This window comes from Sinocyclocheilus grahami, unplaced genomic scaffold (assembly GCF_001515645.1).
Source record: "Sinocyclocheilus grahami isolate Dianchi unplaced genomic scaffold, SAMN03320097.WGS_v1.1 scaffold268.1, whole genome shotgun sequence".
NCBI classification, from domain to species: domain Eukaryota; kingdom Metazoa; phylum Chordata; class Actinopteri; order Cypriniformes; family Cyprinidae; genus Sinocyclocheilus; species Sinocyclocheilus grahami.
Window position 1 is genome coordinate 1528323 of NW_015505447.1, and position 18598 is coordinate 1546920.

Sequence of the window (18598 nt, forward strand, 5' to 3'; positions counted from 1 at the left end):
AAAAATAGCGTTGACCGACACATTAACACTACGTTAAAATTTTAGAGTTCAACATCGGTCCGGATTTTTGGGTTATCACTTTTTTCTGAAATATATCAACAGATAAAAACTTCTTTACACACTCACCATGTCACGTTGCTTTCAAAAAAATCCACGGTAAGCGTGCCCCAGCAGCAGAAGACAGTCATCAGGCAGCGCTCTGCGCACCTCAAGGCCCCTCCCCTCCCTTACAAAAAGTTGTCTCTACTTAACATGATCATTACACTCAATTTTTTCTTCTGATTAGTGCAAACAGCTCATTTTATTTAGTAATGACACCATTTTCTAAAGAACAATAAAGAATAAGTAATGACCACTTAAAATGTTTCATTAACACAAAATCCGGGTTTATAGTGACACTGACAATAACAACAAAACATTGTGGTTTTCTAGAAAAAACTAAACAAACGGTGCGCTTTCTGCTGTTTTGGTCTCCGTGAACTTCTTTCTGAAAGGCGTCACAAAAACAAACCGAACCTCGGCGAATACTTGACACACAGAGGTGAGAAATATGTCTATAGAACACTTGAATTGTCTACTTTTAAATTCAAATCGAAAGCGAATATTCTCTGATTATGTATTCGAGGTACAGTCTTTCCCATCTCAGAGCTCATTATCTGCAGCCATACCTGCACGCAAACACCCTCATCACCAAGACACAAAACATAGATATATATATATATATATAAATCAAGATTAATCTACTTTTCATTGTTTTTGGAAGAAGACTTGAGGAATAAGCCGGAATTTACCTCAGATGAACAGCGCGAGCTGACGTGGCTTTATTCAGGAGATCATTTCTGTACTAATGTTTTCTTCTGGCACATTTATAAAAGTTACTTAAAACTTTTTTTGCTTTTCTTAATATAATTTGTTATTCAGATATTGTGCAGAGTAATTCTATTTGTTAACCAAAGAAGTTTACAATTTGATTAAAATGCTTAAGTATTACAGTTGTTTTAAACCTAAAATGCTAAACTATTCCATGTTTAACTCAAACTGAAAGAATTAAGAGTTTAATTTCGATGCATAAAAGTTTATAGGGATTTTATGAAGTAACTAACAATTTGAATAATTAAGTTACTTATTGAGTAATTAAGTTACTTTTCAGACAGAGTAATTAGAAAAGTAATTTAAATACAATATTGATGACGTAATTAGTAATTAGCAATAAGCTTAATTACTTTTTTAAAGTTACTTACCCAACACTGGAAGAAACCAAAAATGTAATCAATTTAGAAATAAGATGTATGGTCACGCTTGTTAATTGAATTTGTGTTGGCTTGCTATTTTTCTGCAGTTCCATTAATTCTACACACTCAAAATAAATAAATGAATAAAAATACATAAAAAATAATACAAAACTGTCACTGTGGCAGTATCCTACGAAAGCTAAAAGGTACATATTTGTACTTTATTACCCCTAAATGGTAGCTACATATTAATAGCTTGAAGTATGTTATTACTTTAAAAATGCATATTAGCACATTTTGAAAGTGGCAGTTTTTCTGAGGGCGTATTAATACTGAATTAATTAATACACTGAATTGTGCCATTTAATTATTAAATTCCTCATACACACAACGTGCCAAATAGATGGCATATATTAAGTTAAATATATTTTAACAATTTAAATGGCTTTGTGATTTCTCTGTACTCAGAAATCTGCAGAATTTGATGTGGTCGTAGATAAAATTTGCACATATCCTCCCACTTCCTCCCTGTCTTGCCTTGTTGCCAAAGATGCTAGTGTTGTTGCACACTTTAGAATGACTGGGCAAAAAATGCAGTGAGAAAACCCTGTTTAGCATGAAATAAAAGCAGCTGCAAGTGATGTCAATGAAGTCTCTTGTATATTAATTTGCGCACTGATGATACAGTGACTATTTAACACTCAAACATAGTCTATGCTGAACATATTAACAAAGGATTTTGTAATGCTGTTTATCCTGAGATCGATAGTTTGGACTGATTATTGCAAAAACGCTTTCTGACACTGTGTGCAGGTAAGAACATAAAATTTATCACCAAATTTAGTTCACCATTTTGAAGGATTAAATCTGTTTTGTTGCATGAATTAATGTATTAAATATAAATTAAAATACTAATGTTTAAATGATTTTTTTTTTTTAATAAATACTTTTATCATACATTTAATTTTAAATAAAATATAAAATACATTGATTAAGGTGTGAATAAAATGTGAATGAAATCCTAAATGTAATGAGAGCAGAAAAGTAAAAAAAGATTACCCATGATTTAGCAGGGAAATTCAAAATCTATAGCTGAAATCAATGTTCCTATTATGACTTCAAGTAAACCCTATCAGTTTAATAACCTCTACCCTCTTGGTTGCTAGACAACACTCAACATGTTTATCTAACTGTGAGGTGAAGCTTGTGAGACTTGCTTGGTTACCACACGCTTATGATGTACAGATTGTGTAGACAGATCAAAGTTGAGTGCATGAGCATATAAAAGTTGCTGTAGTCCTACAGAAGAAAAACTGAAAAAGCATCTTTTAAGGATTTATCTGTTTTGCTTGTAGAATGATCTCCAATACAACTCTTTCCCTTCACTCCAACTCCAAAACCTCAATGTTCTATGAGAAAACGATAGCAGACATTGTCTTCTACTCAATAGTAGTTCTCCTTGGCACCACTGGGAACTCTGTGGTCATCTGGGTGGCTGGCTTCCGCATGAAACCCAACGTCACTAATGTATGGCTGGTCAATCTCGCTGTAGCAGACCTGATCTTCTGCTTGACACGAGTCACTTCTCTCATCAAAAGCATTTTCTATGACCACTGGCCTTTTGGAGTTTTTCTCTGCAAGTTCAATGGTTTCTTCAAGTACGCCAACATGTTCTGCAGTGTTTTCCTTCTGGCTGTCATCAGTGTGGATCGAGTGCTCTGCATTTGCCGCCCAGTGTTCACCAGAAAACGAAGGACGTTATGTGCCGCTCGTGTGGTCAGTGTGGGAGTTTGGATTGCGGCGGTGATGTTCAGCTCACCGTACTTTGTGTACCGGCAGGTCTTCCTTGGCAAGAACAACTTGAGCCACTGCTCATTCAAGGTCAGAATGGCTTTACAAATTACTGCATGTGCCACCCTTCATTAGCTTGCATGAAGATTAATTTTAGTATTATGTATTTACAATTGCATTTTCAGGAGAAAGGAGCAGCAGAGGCAGATGGCAGTTCGGCAAAGTATGTTTACTACTGCATTCGTTTCATCTGTGGATTCTTGTTGCCCTTCCTGGTCATCCTTATCTGTTACATACTAGCTGCTGTTGGGATACGCAGAACGCGGCTCTCTGGAAAATCAAGGCCTCTTCGGATTCTTGTCGTATTGGTCTGTGCCTTTTTCTTATGCTGGGCCCCCTACCACATTCTAGGACTGGTCAAGTTTGTGAATAAAAACAACGAGGCAGTAAAAGTGGGATGGAGTATGGTTTCAAACTTAGCCTATTTCAACAGCTGCATTAACCCGGTTCTGTATTTCTGCATGGGACTGGATTTTAGTCGACGCTGCAACCAAAGTTTGTCTGGGATTTTTCGCAGAGCTCTTATGGAGGAAGGCCAAAGTCTCTCACAGCAAGGCATTAGAGAAGAAAGCTGTAATTCCATTCCAAAGACAGCAGATACTGAGTGTGAAACTAAAGTTTAAGAGATTAATATCTAACATCTAGATTAATATCTAACTAAATGAAAAGTTAATGCACCTCAGTGTCTAGTCTTCTAGCTAGCTTGAATCAGTAGATTGAGCCTTTATATTGCAAAATGCTCAAATTGAGGTAATTTGTAATATATGTAATTTTCTCATACAAATGTTTATGTGACAATTGTACATTTGTATGGTTATGTTTGCCTACACATGTTTGATGGTTAGTTAACAGGATGACATATGCAGGAAGAGAAAGAGGAAATTATTTGTGGCTTAATATGGGCAAAAAGGCACAATTTTTAGACCAGGATTGCATTATGACTGGGGTTAATCTGAGTTAATTTTTTATTATAAATGTTATTCCTGTAATACTTGCCTGTGCAATAAAGATACAGTGTATGAAAAAGGTGTCTGGTGCAATTACTCTTCGTTAGAAAAAATCTGAAAAAGAATTAATAGTTCAAATTCTGACGTCTTCTGTGATAAAAATTTTTTTTATCAAAACCCCTAATCCTTTAGCTCTTAATGGCATTACTGAGCACACTTAATAAATCAACTAACATCTGCTGTGACACTGCAACATTAAAGTTTGAGCAGTATTGCAAAATAACAAAGTGAACAAAAATTGTCCCTAAGACATTTTAATAAGAAATACTACGTTGCTCAGAAGTGAAGTTAAGAGTAATTTTACAGAATATTGTGTTTTTTTAAATAAAATATTTTTGATAAATTAATTTACATATTTGCCTAACCACTCATATGAGATGCCAAGTAAGATATTTGAATATGATTCCTCTGCAGTTTTGAATGAGTTGCTTTTGAAATAAGCTACATCATAAAAAGCCGTCTTGAAAGTAGACCTCTTATTAAATGACTTATGCATAGTACATAACTAACAGCTTATTAAATTAATGATTCAGTTCCCAGAAATTTAGATTACGAGTTAGTAAACTGAGCTCAAAAGACGCGAGCAAACAAATAAAATAAAATAAATTGCGCTCTGTATGGGAATCAGACGGTAGCTAGATCTACAGAACATAGCTGCTATAGTTATCACTTTTCACAAATGAACATATTACAGTTGCATATTGTATACTAATATGATACATTTGAAGCTGGTAGTAAAAATATAGAGTAGACTTACATTTATAATATTTACATACATTATCATATTTACATCGCAAACTAATTAAAATAATCTTTACATAGCCAGCCTACAAGTTCTCCTTAAAGTCGGCAAAACGGAAGTTGAGATTGTCCTTTTTTTCCTATTGTGACGTATATCCGAGTGAAACGGCTACTGAAATGAGAAAAAATGCAGGGCGGGGCTTGATTTGTCCTTCGGGAATTGATTGGATCTTGGAAGTTGGGCATTTCTAACAAAATGAAGGCAGAAATAAGACAGACCCCGATAGCCCCGCCCTCACACCATAGCACATGACAGGAAGAGAAGGGAAGTCGTTTCAAGGGGGGAAGGAAGGTTAACATACTTGATTAAAGATTATGAGGGCACATGAATTAAAAAAAAAAAAAGAAGTGCACAGATAAACCATTTATAATAAACACTACAATATTACATATAAAAATAAGAATGGTACATTTTGATTTCATGGCGACTTTAAAAGGCTGTACCTTTATGAACTGTTAAGCTGAACATTAGCTCTTTGACTTTGGTCGAATGAACTGTATTTAAAACACATTTGATTTGTTTCACAAAAATAGTTTCATGTCAAATAATAACTGGCAGACTGTACCTCCACACGCCCCCCCAAATCACAAGACTCTTCCAGGGTTTACCTTGTTGTTACTTTTTGGTTGTTTGTTTGTGTACGTACCAAACTTGAACATACAATATAAATACATTAATAATATATGAATGTGCCAAAGCCACACTTCACTTACACCATTTGTGCTTACGTAAACAAGTAAAGATGTATACTTTTGTGCATGTTTCCTCCCTCTTCCTGCCTTTCTCCTCTTTGTCTGCAGCAAAGACAATTCTGAATGGCCAGATCAATTACACTGAAAAGGGGAGAGGAGAGCAAAGCAAGTGATGTCAATGAACGAGTCACTGATTTATTAATGAGCATAGCAAAATGACATTTTAACAGTCAAACACAGCTTTTGACTCATTCACAAAGGATCATCCAGTGTTGTTTCCTTGAGGGTTTAGTCTGATTTTTGAAAACGCTGATTTGTACAGGTAAGAACATTACCATCATTTCCTCACCAGATTGTCTACAATTCTGTATAGTTTTTACTATTGCTTTGCTAAGCAGTCAGTGCAATAAATGCTTGCTAAAATTGTCAGGTTAAATTTGTAGTAATATTTAGCTCCACAACATCTTGTTTTTAATGCAGCCAACATACTGTATCTGAAGCAAGACAACAAAATATGCCTTGGTATAACATAACTATGATTTATGAAATCCTACATGTTTGTATCTGTGATTTCATAGAGTAATTCAAAATCTATAACTGACACTTACGAGTGCTCTTAAAAACACAACATGCAACATGACTTTCTACCACCAGAAACATATCGTGGTTGCATCTTCTTGCAAAATGATGATAATTATATCTCAGAAATTTTTGAGGGTACCCATGATGAATTAACCATTCAAGTTAGCTTATAGAAATTTACAGCAAGACTGTTGTTTAACTGTAATAACATTAATTGTGATATCTGTCTTGATTGTAGAATGACCTCCAAAACAACTCTTCTCCTCCACACCCACTCTGAGGTCTCAAACCACCATGCAAACACTACAGTGGACATTGAAGCCATTATGAATAAGGTTAGCATTGTCTTCCTCACCATCATTGTTCTTCTCGGGACCATTGGGAACTCTGTGGTCATCTGGGTGGCCGGCTTCCGCATGAAACCCAACGTCACTAATGTATGGCTGGTCAATCTCGCTGTAGCAGACCTGATCTTCTGCTTGACACGAGCTATTTCTGTCATCAAAAGCATTTTCTATGACCACTGGCCTTTTGGAGTTTTTCTCTGCAAGTTCAATGGTTTCTTCAAGTACGCCAACATGTTCTGCAGTGTTTTCCTTCTGGCTGTCATCAGTGTGGATCGAGTGCTCTGCATCTGGCGTCCAGTGTTCACCAGAGAACGACGGACGTTATGTGCCGCTCGTGTAGTCAGTGTGGGAGTTTGGATTGTGGCGGTGATCTTTAGTTCACCATACTTTGCGTACCGACAAGTTTTTCCTCACAAGAACAACTTGAGTCAATGCACACTGAAGGTCAGAATGACCGCACAAATATATAAATAATCATATATATACATGATTATATAATGATTATATTTATTAAATGTTTATGTATGTCATCATTTAGAATGACAACATTTTTCATTTCATTTGCAGCACAAAGGAGCAGCAGAAGCAGATGGCAGTTCGGCAAAGTATGCTTACTACTGCATTCGTTTCATCTGTGGATTCTTGTTGCCCTTCCTGGTCATCCTTATCTGTTACATACTAGCTGCTGTTGGGATACGCAGAACGCGGCTCTCTGGAAAATCAAGGCCTCTTCGGATTCTTGTCGTATTGGTCTGTGCCTTTTTCTTATGCTGGGCCCCCTACCACATTCTAGGACTGGTCAAGTTTGTGAATAAAAACAACGAGGCAGTAAAAGTGGGATGGACTATGGTTTCAAACTTAGCCTATTTCAACAGCTGCATTAACCCGGTTCTGTATTTCTGCATGGGACTGGATGTTAGTCTACGATGCAACCAAAGTTTGTCTGGGATTTTTTGCAGAGCTCTTATGGAGGAAGGCCAAAGTCTCTCACAGCAAGGCATTAGAGAAGAAAGCCGTATTTCCATTCCAAAGACTGCAGTTTCTGTCACTTAAGTCTAAGAGTTTTTAACTCTCTTTTTCTTGTTTATCTGTCAGGTCTATCAAATAATACAAAATTTAAATGCATTTTTATTAATATTTAACAATTAAATGAATGTAACTAAGTGTCTGGTCTTCTGACTAGCTTTGATTAGTATGAAATATAATGTAAAATTCAAATTAAGATAATTTGTATTGTAATGCATGTGATATAACATGTATTTATGTATGTTCATGCAACAGTAGGCCTAATATATTTTAATGATAGGTTATGCTTGGTAAATGCCATGTCTATGTTTGCTAAACAATAGCATGATATATTGAGGCAGAAAGAGAAAGTGGAAATTATTATCAGCCTAACACTGTGAAGGGACACGTGAAGATTGAAGACCTGATTGAAGACACATGAAGACTGCATGACGATTGGGAGCCATCTGAGTTTTTTTAATTGTTTTTTGTGTGTGTAATATTTACCTGTGCAATAAATGCATATGCAAAAAACTTCTGCTGCAATGTATCTTTGTTAGCAAAAACATTTTTTTCCCCAGTTCAAATGTATTTTGTGTTAAAATGGTGAATTGAAAACATAAACATTTGTGTCCTCATGGCATGGCTGAGCACACTGAATTAAATCAACCAATAATTGCAATGATGTTGCAACATTAAATGCTGAGCGATATTGCAAAGTAACATTGCGAGCAAAAGATGATTTTAAGTCATTTGAATAATAGATACTACAGTAAGAAGTATCATTTCATAGAATGTGAAATAATTTTTGAAAAGCTAATTTGTATATATTTGTATAAACACTCACATCACTGTAGTACGGAGCCCCTAAAGGGACCTTTGCAAAAATAAAAAAATACACAGACTTTTGCGTGCTCCAGAGAAACTTTCGTGTACTCCCGAGAAACTTTTGCATGCGCATGAGAAACGTTTTGCAAGCTCACGCATTACAGTTTCCTGTTGCGTCACTCTCTGCCGCCTTAAGCCCCGTTCACACTAGCAGTGACAAAAGTCGTTCCATGTCGCCAGGGGCTGGCGATGACGTTGCTAGTGGGCGTTCTCAATACTGGTTGCCTTAACAGCGAATCAGGTTTCTTGCTGCTAAGTACAAACATTTTGGAGGCAAAAGACTAAATGTAATCTAAATCTAAATTAAATCCATACATACAAACAAAAATGAATGAGAAACAGAGCCTACTTTCTTCCATTGCGTATGTTTATCTATGGCGCTGAGAGGAGAACGATCACATGAGCTCTACCGTCGTCTTTCCTATTGGCTGTCGCTCCCGAAAGTCACTCTTCATTTGCATAAAGTTAAAGGATTCGGAACTTTGTCGCGTCGCTGGACACGTCCCATCCGGTCGCCAACGGCCGCTGTCGCTCGTGTCGCCAGAAATCGTCAGCTCTCCATTGAAATGAGTGGGATTGTGTCGCTTTGCTGTTGCGTGTCGCTTGTAGTGTGAACAGGGCTTTACACCGAAGAAAACAAATGCATGGAATGGAGTTATTTTACTGACAAATGTGAGAGCGCATATGGTTCAAAACGTAGCAGCCAGGCTATTTACTGGCACTAAAAAGTGTCAGCACATTACTCCTGTGCTTGCCTCTCTCCACTGGTTACCGGTTACCTACAAAACTAAAGGTGACCTGGCTTTCTCGGTGGAGACCACTAGATGGCAGCAGAGGATCATTCATGGTCTCATTTACCATATCCACTCCGTAATATAGCTCTTTTCACATGCTTTGATTTTGGATTTATATTTAGATATTATAAAATCACTATTATAACATTTTGAAAATCACCTCTTTGTCAAAGTCCAGCATTGTTTATACGAAGTATTAAGTAGTAAGAGTTTTCAAAAAAAAAAACTCTACTTGATCTACTTGAATCACACAAATGGCCTATTCTGAATTAAAAACGGCAATTTTCGGCGAAAGTGTTTTCATAAAAGCCTTATTTTTATGAATTTTTTCTACTAATCACATGGGAAAACAGACTAGGATCATACCATTATGTGAAAGAAGGAACGGGGACACAAGCTCTGAAGATAGCGAGTGTAGTGGTACAGGCCAGGTACACAGAGCGACAGAGAGAGACGGGGGAGCCGGATTTAAACGCAAGCGCGTTGGTTAAGGTAGGAAGACACTGCATTGTTGCAACATTGGTCCCCTCAGAGAGAGTCTTCTCAAAAACAGGACAAATAATCACAGAGAGGAGAAATCGCATCAGCACATCCAAGCTGAGGCATCTGATATTTCTGAAAGCCAACCTACACTAAAGACTAAAGTGTCTTACTGTTAAAGGTGTCCTATTATGCTCTTTTACAAAGTCTTGATTTTGTTTTTGGGGCGTACTAGAACAGGCTCTCATACTAGGTTGTTTGAAAAACAAATTTTTCTTCACATATTTTACATTATTACAACACCTCTCTCCCCAGTCTGGCATGAACGGCTCGCATAGTTCCTGTATCAAATGAAAGCCCGCCTTCTGAAATACGAAATGTGCTGTGATTGATTAGCTGGGCCAGTGTGTGTTGTGATTGGCACCACTCAGTGCCTGGTCGGGAAATGTCCCTTACCATAGCCGCCTGCGCGCTTCAGTGTAAATATTGAGTCAAAATCAAATCAATTTGAGTGCGATTTAAACCTGGATGATTGTAACCACTCTAAGTTTGTCTGCCTTGGGAAAGCTAGCGTGTCTCAGACATAGTGATAACTCTCCTTGCCTTCTCTAGTGCAGCTCAACCAGGTCTCGTCCCATTCGTCGATATTTGTGATATCACAAATCCTGGAAAATATGTGTTGTAGTCCAAACGAGTCGTTCCTTGTAGTTTTTGAAAAGCGATTTCTGTTAAATAAAATATCTCCTTTTGAAGTGAACTTTGAGTCTTGTAACTTTGCAGATCTTTTTTATGCTCAAACAGCAACATTACAGACTAACTAAAGTTGAAAAATTGAAAAAGCATGATGGGACCCGTTTAAGACTTTTGCCTTTATTTATTTGTTTGCTGTAGTTCTGTGTTCAATTGTTTAATTAAAGTTTTATTAAAATGTTAAATAATAGTATGTATTTTTTTTTCGTAATGAAAAAAAAAGCATAAAAATAAGGCTTTTATGAAAACACTGAATACAAAATTGCTTACCAACACACAAACCATTCACAATTGTTAAATTGGGCTAAAATAGAAGGTTCTGAGTGATACTAAATAAAGAGCCATTTGGGAGCCGTAAGAGCCAGCTCTTCTAAGGAAGCCGAGCCAAATTTCCCATCACTAAACTGCAGAACCCTTATGTTATGTCATAGCAGTCTCAGGACAGCAGCGTCAAGCCGGAAGTGGACGGAGCAAAAGCGCCACGTAGTGTTTTGGATCACTTACCTTGATGTCAAGTTAGCATTTTTTTTATAACGATTTAATCAGATGATAGATAGATGAGGTAGCTGATCAAATACAAGGTGAGGGTTATAACGCTTTCATAAAACAAAGCTACTAATACAAATGATGTGATTCTTATTCCAGGAATAACTGAATGATATTCTATTATTTTCGAATTTTCCACAACAGTTGGCTGGCTCCGTTGACTGTTGGATCTTCATGTTGATGGTGAGGAAAAGGAAGATAAATGAATATATACATAGAAAGGGACTTTGATATGATGCATGGTCATGCAACAGAATGCAGTTATGCCCTAAAAGTCAAGATATTGGGGCAAAAATGCTCCTGTATGAGTTTTTTTTGGTCTCATATTTATATAAGTGATATCACACGAGCAGCGAGAGCAATCACATGAGTGCTGTTTGTCCCAAATGTGATTTTACACAACAGTTCAGTAAATAAGAAGTTAATATTGTTATATTTTACAATATAACACAATTATATATACAATTATATTATTGGGTATTATATATTATATACTATATTATTGTGTAATTATATTATTGTGTTATATACAATATAACACAATATTGTCTGTTTTTGCTCTGTTTTGTCAACAAAAATATTACAGATAAAGCCACAGCAGAATTGTTGTGCATCTTAGAGCAACACAGCGGTGTTTAGTTTTTTGAATGAATCCGCGTTTTGAATGAATCGGTTGAACCAACGATTCAAAAGCCCATTCATTTGAATATGGGATTACATCTCTGCCACAATTCTGCGTGCGAAGGATCATATTTTGAGCACGCAAAAGTGCACTTTGCACGTGTGCGAACTGAGTTTTGTGCAGAAAATGTTTGTCTCGCAAAGAAGAAAGTATTTAGAGTGCACGAAAATCTATTTTGCATTTAAAATAATTTTTTAGATTTGTGCAGACCTTCTCTTTTGCACCTGCAACGTTTCACTAGCTTGCTCACCTGATGCCTGCCGTCAGTGCTCTCTAAATGCCAACGGCTCGCTTGCTCAACACAACCCAGCGTTACAATATGCCATAATTCCAGCCAATCAGCCCAGCATTACAATATGCCATAATTCCAGCCAATCAGAGACGAGGCTGCTAAATTCTGATTGGCTGCCTTGACAACCAGTCACAACATTCCTTGCATTACCTCGACAGCAGAAGAGGAAAAATACAGTGCATGCATAATTATTATGCAAGTTGATATTCTGATCATATTTTTTTCCAAGCACATTTTACCAATTCCAAATGACATCAATCTTAATAACTACTATTAATCTTGTATTTAATAATTTATAATTGATATATAATTATTCATGAAGGCTGGAAGTGAAAAATGTCTTATATTCAGATGTGCATAATTATTAAGCAGATTTTCTTTTACAGTTACGACATGACTGTAGGGGCAGTCGTGGCCTAATGGTTATAGAGTTCGACTTGTAACCCAAAGGTTGCGGGTTCGAGTCTCAGGTCCAACAGGAATTGTCAGTATGACGAGTGAATAACCAGTGCTCTCTTCCACCCTCAATACCATGACTAAGGTGAGACCCTTGAGCAAGGCACTGAGCCCCCAACTGCTCCCCAGGCGCCCACTGCTCCAGGTGTGTGTGTCCAGGTGTACTACTGTGTGTGTGTGTGTGCACTTGGATGGGTTAAATGCAGAACACAAATTACGAGTATGGGTCATATCACACGAGCAGCGAGAGCAATCACATGAGTGCTGTTTGTCCCAAATGTGATTTTACACAACAGTTCAGTAAATAAGAAGTTAATATTGTTATATTTTACAATATAACACAATTATATATACAATTATATTATTGGGTATTATATATTATATACTATATTATTGTGTAATTATATTATTGTGTTATATACAATATAACACAATATTGTCTGTTTTTGCTCTGTTTTGTCAACAAAAATATTACAGATAAAGCCACAGCAGAATTGTTGTGCATCTTAGAGCAACACAGCGGTGTTTAGTTTTTTGAATGAATCCGCGTTTTGAATGAATCGGTTGAACCAACGATTCAAAAGCCCATTCATTTGAATATGGGATTACATCTCTGCCACAATTCTGCGTGCGAAGGATCATATTTTGAGCACGCAAAAGTGCACTTTGCACGTGTGCGAACTGAGTTTTGTGCAGAAAATGTTTGTCTCGCAAAGAAGAAAGTATTTAGAGTGCACGAAAATCTATTTTGCATTTAAAATAATTTTTTAGATTTGTGCAGACCTTCTCTTTTGCACCTGCAACGTTTCACTAGCTTGCTCACCTGATGCCTGCCGTCAGTGCTCTCTAAATGCCAACGGCTCGCTTGCTCAACACAACCCAGCATTACAATATGCCATAATTCCAGCCAATCAGAGACGAGGCTGCTAAATTCTGATTGGCTGCCTTGACAACCAGTCACAACATTCCTTGCATTACCTCGACAGCAGAAGAGGAAAAATACAGTGCATGCATAATTATTATGCAAGATGATATTCTGATCATATTTTTTCCAAGCACATTTTACCAATTCCAAATGACATCAATCTTAATAACTACTATTAATCTTGTATTTAATAATTTATAATTGATATATAATTATTCATGAAGGCTGGAAGTGAAAAATGTCTTATATTCAGATGTGCATAATTATTAAGCAGATTTTCTTTTACAGTTACGACATGACTGTAGGGGCAGTCGTGGCCTAATGGTTATAGAGTTCGACTTGTAACCCAAAGGTTGCGGGTTCGAGTCTCAGGTCCAACAGGAATTGTCAGTATGAGTTCATTCCTCTGCTTGCAAACAAGGCACAGCGCATCAGGGTTCTACGTCAGAACGCCGGCTCCTGCTTCAGCAACATCACATGCATGCGTCCTGGTACTCTTGTGAACGTGCGTCACATTATGTTAACGATGTCCTTACCTTTCTGGGCCTTGAATGTGGTAGTTCCATTGCTGTCTATGCAGGATCAGAAAGCTCTGGGATTTCATCAAAAATATCTTAATTTGTGTTCCCAAGATGAATGAAGGTCTTACGGGTTTGGAACAACATGAGGGTGAGTAATTAATGACAGAATTTTCTTTTTTGGGTGAACTATCCCTTAGAGTCTAACAATTTTATTGCACCAGATGTGAATCTGCAATAGAATAGGCCTATAAAAACATGAGAACACACACGCATTATATATATGATAAATCATGGAAGCCCATTTAGCAGAAATGTTTATAACCTTAACAGCCCAATTGTTTTGTGTTTTAAGAACAACAGTCTTTATTATTATGACTGCATACATATCATGGCAAGACTTAGTTAGAGAAGAATACTGAATAATAAGGTAACATCCAAGACAGGTTGTGTCTGAATGGGAGTTTGGATTGTGGCGGTGATCTTTAGTTCACCGTACTTTGTGTACCGACAAGTTTTTCCTCACAAGAACAATTTGAGCCATTGCTCGCTGGAGGTTACTGCATGAATCACCTTGCATATTATTATGAAATTAATTATATAATAAAATATAGCAAATATGTAAATGTGTATTTATAATTTTGTTTTCAGGAGAAAGGAGCAGCAGAAGCAGATGGCAATGCAGCAAAGTATATCTACTACTGCATTCGTTTCATCTGTGGATTCTTGTTGCCCTTCCTGGTCATCCTTATCTGTTACATACTAGCTGCTGTTGGGATACGCAGAACGCGGCTCTCTGGAAAATCAAGGCCTCTTCGGATTCTTGTCATATTGGTCTGTGCCTTTTTCTTATGCTGGGCCCCCTACCACTTTATTGGGCTGGTCAAGTTGGTGAATGAAGACAACGAGGCAGTAAAAGTGGGATGGAGTATGACTTCAAACTTAGCCTATTTCAACAGCTGCATTAACCCGGTTCTGTATTTCTGCATGGGACTGGATTTTAGTCAACAATGCAACCAAAGTTTGTCTGGGATTTTTCGCAAAGCTCTTATGGAGGAAGGCCAAAGTCTCTCACAGCAAGGCACTAGAGAAGAAAGCCGTATTTCCATTTCAAAGGCTGCAGACCCTGAGTGTGAAACTAAAGTTTAAGATAACTTATTTTAAGCAAGTTTTTAGATGAGATTGATAGCATGAATATTTTTCTTTGCTGCGTGCACTGTATCTTCTGCAGTTTCAAATAAGAGCCAAATAAGCACATTTACTGTACCATTATTGTCAGATTATTTTTTGGTTTGAAATATATTTAAATATAATTGTGGCTCTGAAAAGGTCAGCCTTTCCCCATACAAATAAATAGGAGCTGTACTTGTTTGCTTATTCAAAAATAAAGAATTGCAAAAAAGTTTACAATTCAAGGAGATATAATGCATTTTCTCAACTATTGTTGACACGAGTATTTTAACATGACAAGTAATAATAATGACAAAACAAGAACAGAAGTTTAAGTGAACAGCAAATAAAATAACCATGTAACATTAACCACACACCTTATTTATGCTGCAGTGCATGTGGGGAACTCATGAACCCTTAACATTTCAGCAATATTGTTCAATATGAAATTATTTGTTACTAGTTGGGACAACATTTGGAGGAATTGTTTTGGTTTGTTGGGTTTTTATATAGTTTTGTAATAGAAAGTATGGCCTTCTTAAAAAAAAAAAGTAAATTTTACCTGGTAAAAAGATTTAGAGAATTGTTCATATAATAAATAAAATAAAAATTAAAGAGGGAAAGCAAAAACATTCTGAAATGAATATTAGAAAGAGCTGGCATGATAAAACTAAGCGCTGATCAAACTGAATAACAAAAAATATAAAACAATGTGTCCCATTTCCTGATATATAAAAATGTAAGCCCTGCTTAAAACTTTTTTTTTTTACTCCATTTTTCTTACAACTGTTTAACACAGGATGTGCCACACTTGCTGACTATGTATTTGAGCTGGTGTGAAACTGTATAACAAGTATGATACTCATGACCACATGGTGAAATAAATGCTTATGAACAGTTGCAAAGAGACTGCAATGCTAAAAGTGAAATGATATTGCAAAACAGTTACATAGAACTACTAAAATGTGTTTGTGAAGTGAAGTCATAACGTATTGCAATGCTACAATATACCAAGAGAGAAATTTCACAGAAAATGATTAGATGTGGAATTTTATTGAAAAAAAATATGAAAAGTGAAATAAACATTTGTGAAGACTGGTATATTTATCTGTGCAGAATTATACAAATATATGTGCATGTGTAAAAAAGGCCTTTAATGCTGTTTTAAACTATTAATTTGTCAGTGTATTTTTGCTTCTTGCAGTTTTATCTTCTTTAGGTTAGCGACTTCCAACCACTCTCCTGGATTCATACAATCTGTGGGCACACATGTATAATATCCCTGCAAAAGACAATTTTTAAATCATAAACTTTTAAATAAGTGTGAATATTTCTTCTAGTATCAACTAAAAATAAAATAAACGATTATATTTACTTAGCTCTTTTTGTTTTAACCATTAGTAGGTCACCATATAGTTAATAATGAGAATGGGCGCACTTATAGTTTTATTGTGCTTGTCAAAAAGATTTTTTTTTGTGTGAAACAACTTTATCAAGAGGCCAATCAAAGTCCTTTCAACCACATCCTTATTCCTTAGGCATATTATTTTCATTCTGTACCACGAGAACATTTCATTACTTTTAAAACTCCATAAAAACTCCCTTTATTATGTTCTACCATTTGAACTTCTGTGAGTCAATGCAATCCTTTAAGCAACAGAACGTGCATTATCTACCTTGAAATATCAGTTTCAAAATCGTTCTGATGGCACACTGACTTCTAATAAGGCAAATGGCTTGTTTCTTTTCCACGATCCTTCCAAACGTCTGTTCTGGGAGTACGTAAGTTTGGTGACCATGTATGAAATTCCGAGAAAAAGGAGAATTGCTTTACGGCAAAACCAAATGCACGTCTACAACTATCCACTGTAATTACGACAGTATATTCCACTCACATAAGGGGGATCCAGAGTTGCAAAAATACACAGAACTACATAGAGTTGCTTTAAATTGCAGTCTATGAGGTATTCTATCACCTGCAAAGAAGGTCATGAGCATTGCCACCCATCCCAGTATGTAGGACCAGGAGAAGCGCCAGTCTCCGAAACGCTTGCCCAGGAAGCTTAGGGTTACACCAGTGTAGATCGCCATAGCCAGCAGCACAAACAGAGCTGGTTGTGAAAAAAGTGATGGATTAAAAATGGACAGAGGAAACGTAGTGCCATCTATATTTTTGACTTTGAGAACAGTTTTTATTTATATTTAAATATGCAAAAATTCCACATTCTACAGCTCATTGGGAATGTTTGTGACTCACTGGAGATGAAAAGCATGATTCCTGCTGCAAAGGAACGACTGAATCTCTCAAAGGCAGAAAAATGGGCAAATGAGAGGATGCCTGCCATGATGCCCGCAAAGCACGCCATTCCCGATAGGATCATGAATGCCCGTGTGGCATTCCAGTATGCTGGGGAAAGAGACAAGAAACGTTCATAAAACAACAGTCAGGAAGGTTATGTTCATTCTCCTCTCATCCCAGCCAATTCTTATCACTGTTTGTCTGATTTTTCTCATTTGATCTTTGAAGAACTGTCCCTGCAGAATCACCTTGAATGAACCAGAGTACAGCTCCTGTAATCTCAGATGCCAGGGGTACAACTTTGGGAGCACCTGTTCAGAATACGACTGTGCAAGGCTCAGACAACTCAAACCAGAGTATGGAGCTCTGTATGGCAAAAAGAATAAAGCACTGCCATCTACAGGCAAAAATGGTCTAAAAAGCTCAAATGCAGGTACCAGATTTATTGTATAATGATGTTAGGGACTCTACATCTGACTTTTAACTTAAAATAAAAAATACATATTATAGACACAAAAAATATGTTTCTGGAGTTTGCATGAAGACATTTGCTTACCTATACTTGCTGTCTGAATGTAGCATTTGTTGGCCATGCAGTACCTCCACAGGCCCTGGTGGGCATAGCTGCCTGAGAGGCGATACTGCATCCAATAGTCTGTCGCTGTGGAAACCACTATCAGGATGTTCCCAATAATGGCACAGAACAGGCCACCGCCCATAAAGCTGTACATCCTGACACACGCTGTGACTATGCAAGAAGGAGATATGCACTAAACAGATAGGAGAGACATTTTAATTTTACACACACAGATGCTTATGTGCAAACATTCATAAATGGGACATAAAAAAGACTTCTTCAATTAAAACAAAAATATAAATAAAACATCTAAAATAAAATAAAAATGATCTTCAAACCAACAATTGGCTAAAAGGATAATTAAATATGAACATGTATTAATATTAGTATATCAAAATAACTTTTTTTACGTTACTCAATTTAAACACAAAAAGCATTTGCGCATACATGTTTCAAAAATAAATTTGCAGAAAAGCAAACTTTTTACTTTTTAATCATATTCCTCAAACTTCACAATTGCAGATTTCTTTACACTTACATTAATCATTTTATTTCTCATGTATCATGTAGTGTGAGATATACATTAAACAGATAGGAGGAAACAAACTCTTAAACTAATACATAAAAAATATCAATAATACATTTTTGGAAAAAAATCAAACTGGTTTTCTCGTTAAACTATGTCTAAATAAAAATGTCCCCA

General features: G+C 36.4%; 4 protein-coding genes across 6 annotated transcripts; 3 read left to right on the top strand and 1 right to left on the bottom strand.

Annotated features, from left to right (window-relative positions):
- Window positions 1-440: 440 nt before the first annotated feature.
- On the top strand, window positions 441-3706 carry LOC107599590 (C3a anaphylatoxin chemotactic receptor-like). 2 transcript variants are annotated; one of them, XM_016291231.1, is made up of 3 exons: window positions 441-541; window positions 2588-3113; window positions 3209-3706. In XM_016291231.1, exons 2-3 carry the CDS (start codon window positions 2589-2591, stop codon window positions 3704-3706), a joined length of 1023 nt encoding a protein of 340 aa, XP_016146717.1. In that variant the 5' UTR covers window positions 441-541; window position 2588. The 2 variants fall into 2 exon arrangements, with proteins under 2 accessions (XP_016146717.1, XP_016146716.1); XM_016291230.1 differs by lacking the exon at window positions 441-541 and adding an exon at window positions 1980-2045.
- A 2699-nt stretch (window positions 3707-6405) lies between these two features.
- Window positions 6406-7566, top strand: LOC107599573 (C3a anaphylatoxin chemotactic receptor-like). The gene is made up of 2 exons (XM_016291216.1): window positions 6406-6957; window positions 7081-7566. Exons 1-2 carry the CDS (start codon window positions 6406-6408, stop codon window positions 7564-7566), a joined length of 1038 nt encoding a protein of 345 aa, XP_016146702.1.
- A 6740-nt stretch (window positions 7567-14306) lies between these two features.
- Window positions 14307-14998, top strand: LOC107599574 (C3a anaphylatoxin chemotactic receptor-like). Its single transcript, XM_016291217.1, has 2 exons — window positions 14307-14405; window positions 14501-14998. Exons 1-2 carry the CDS (start codon window positions 14307-14309, stop codon window positions 14996-14998), a joined length of 597 nt encoding a protein of 198 aa, XP_016146703.1.
- Window positions 14999-16068: 1070 nt separating this feature from the next.
- Window positions 16069-18099, bottom strand: LOC107599592 (lens fiber membrane intrinsic protein-like). Of its 2 annotated transcripts, XM_016291232.1 has the most exons (5): window positions 17875-18099; window positions 17567-17629; window positions 17277-17426; window positions 16996-17130; window positions 16069-16301 (listed from the first exon to the last, which is right to left on the bottom strand). In XM_016291232.1, exons 1-5 carry the CDS (start codon window positions 18047-18049, stop codon window positions 16240-16242), a joined length of 585 nt encoding a protein of 194 aa, XP_016146718.1. In that variant the 5' UTR covers window positions 18050-18099; the 3' UTR covers window positions 16069-16239. The 2 variants fall into 2 exon arrangements, with proteins under 2 accessions (XP_016146718.1, XP_016146719.1); XM_016291233.1 differs by lacking the exon at window positions 17567-17629.
- Window positions 18100-18598: the final 499 nt, after the last annotated feature.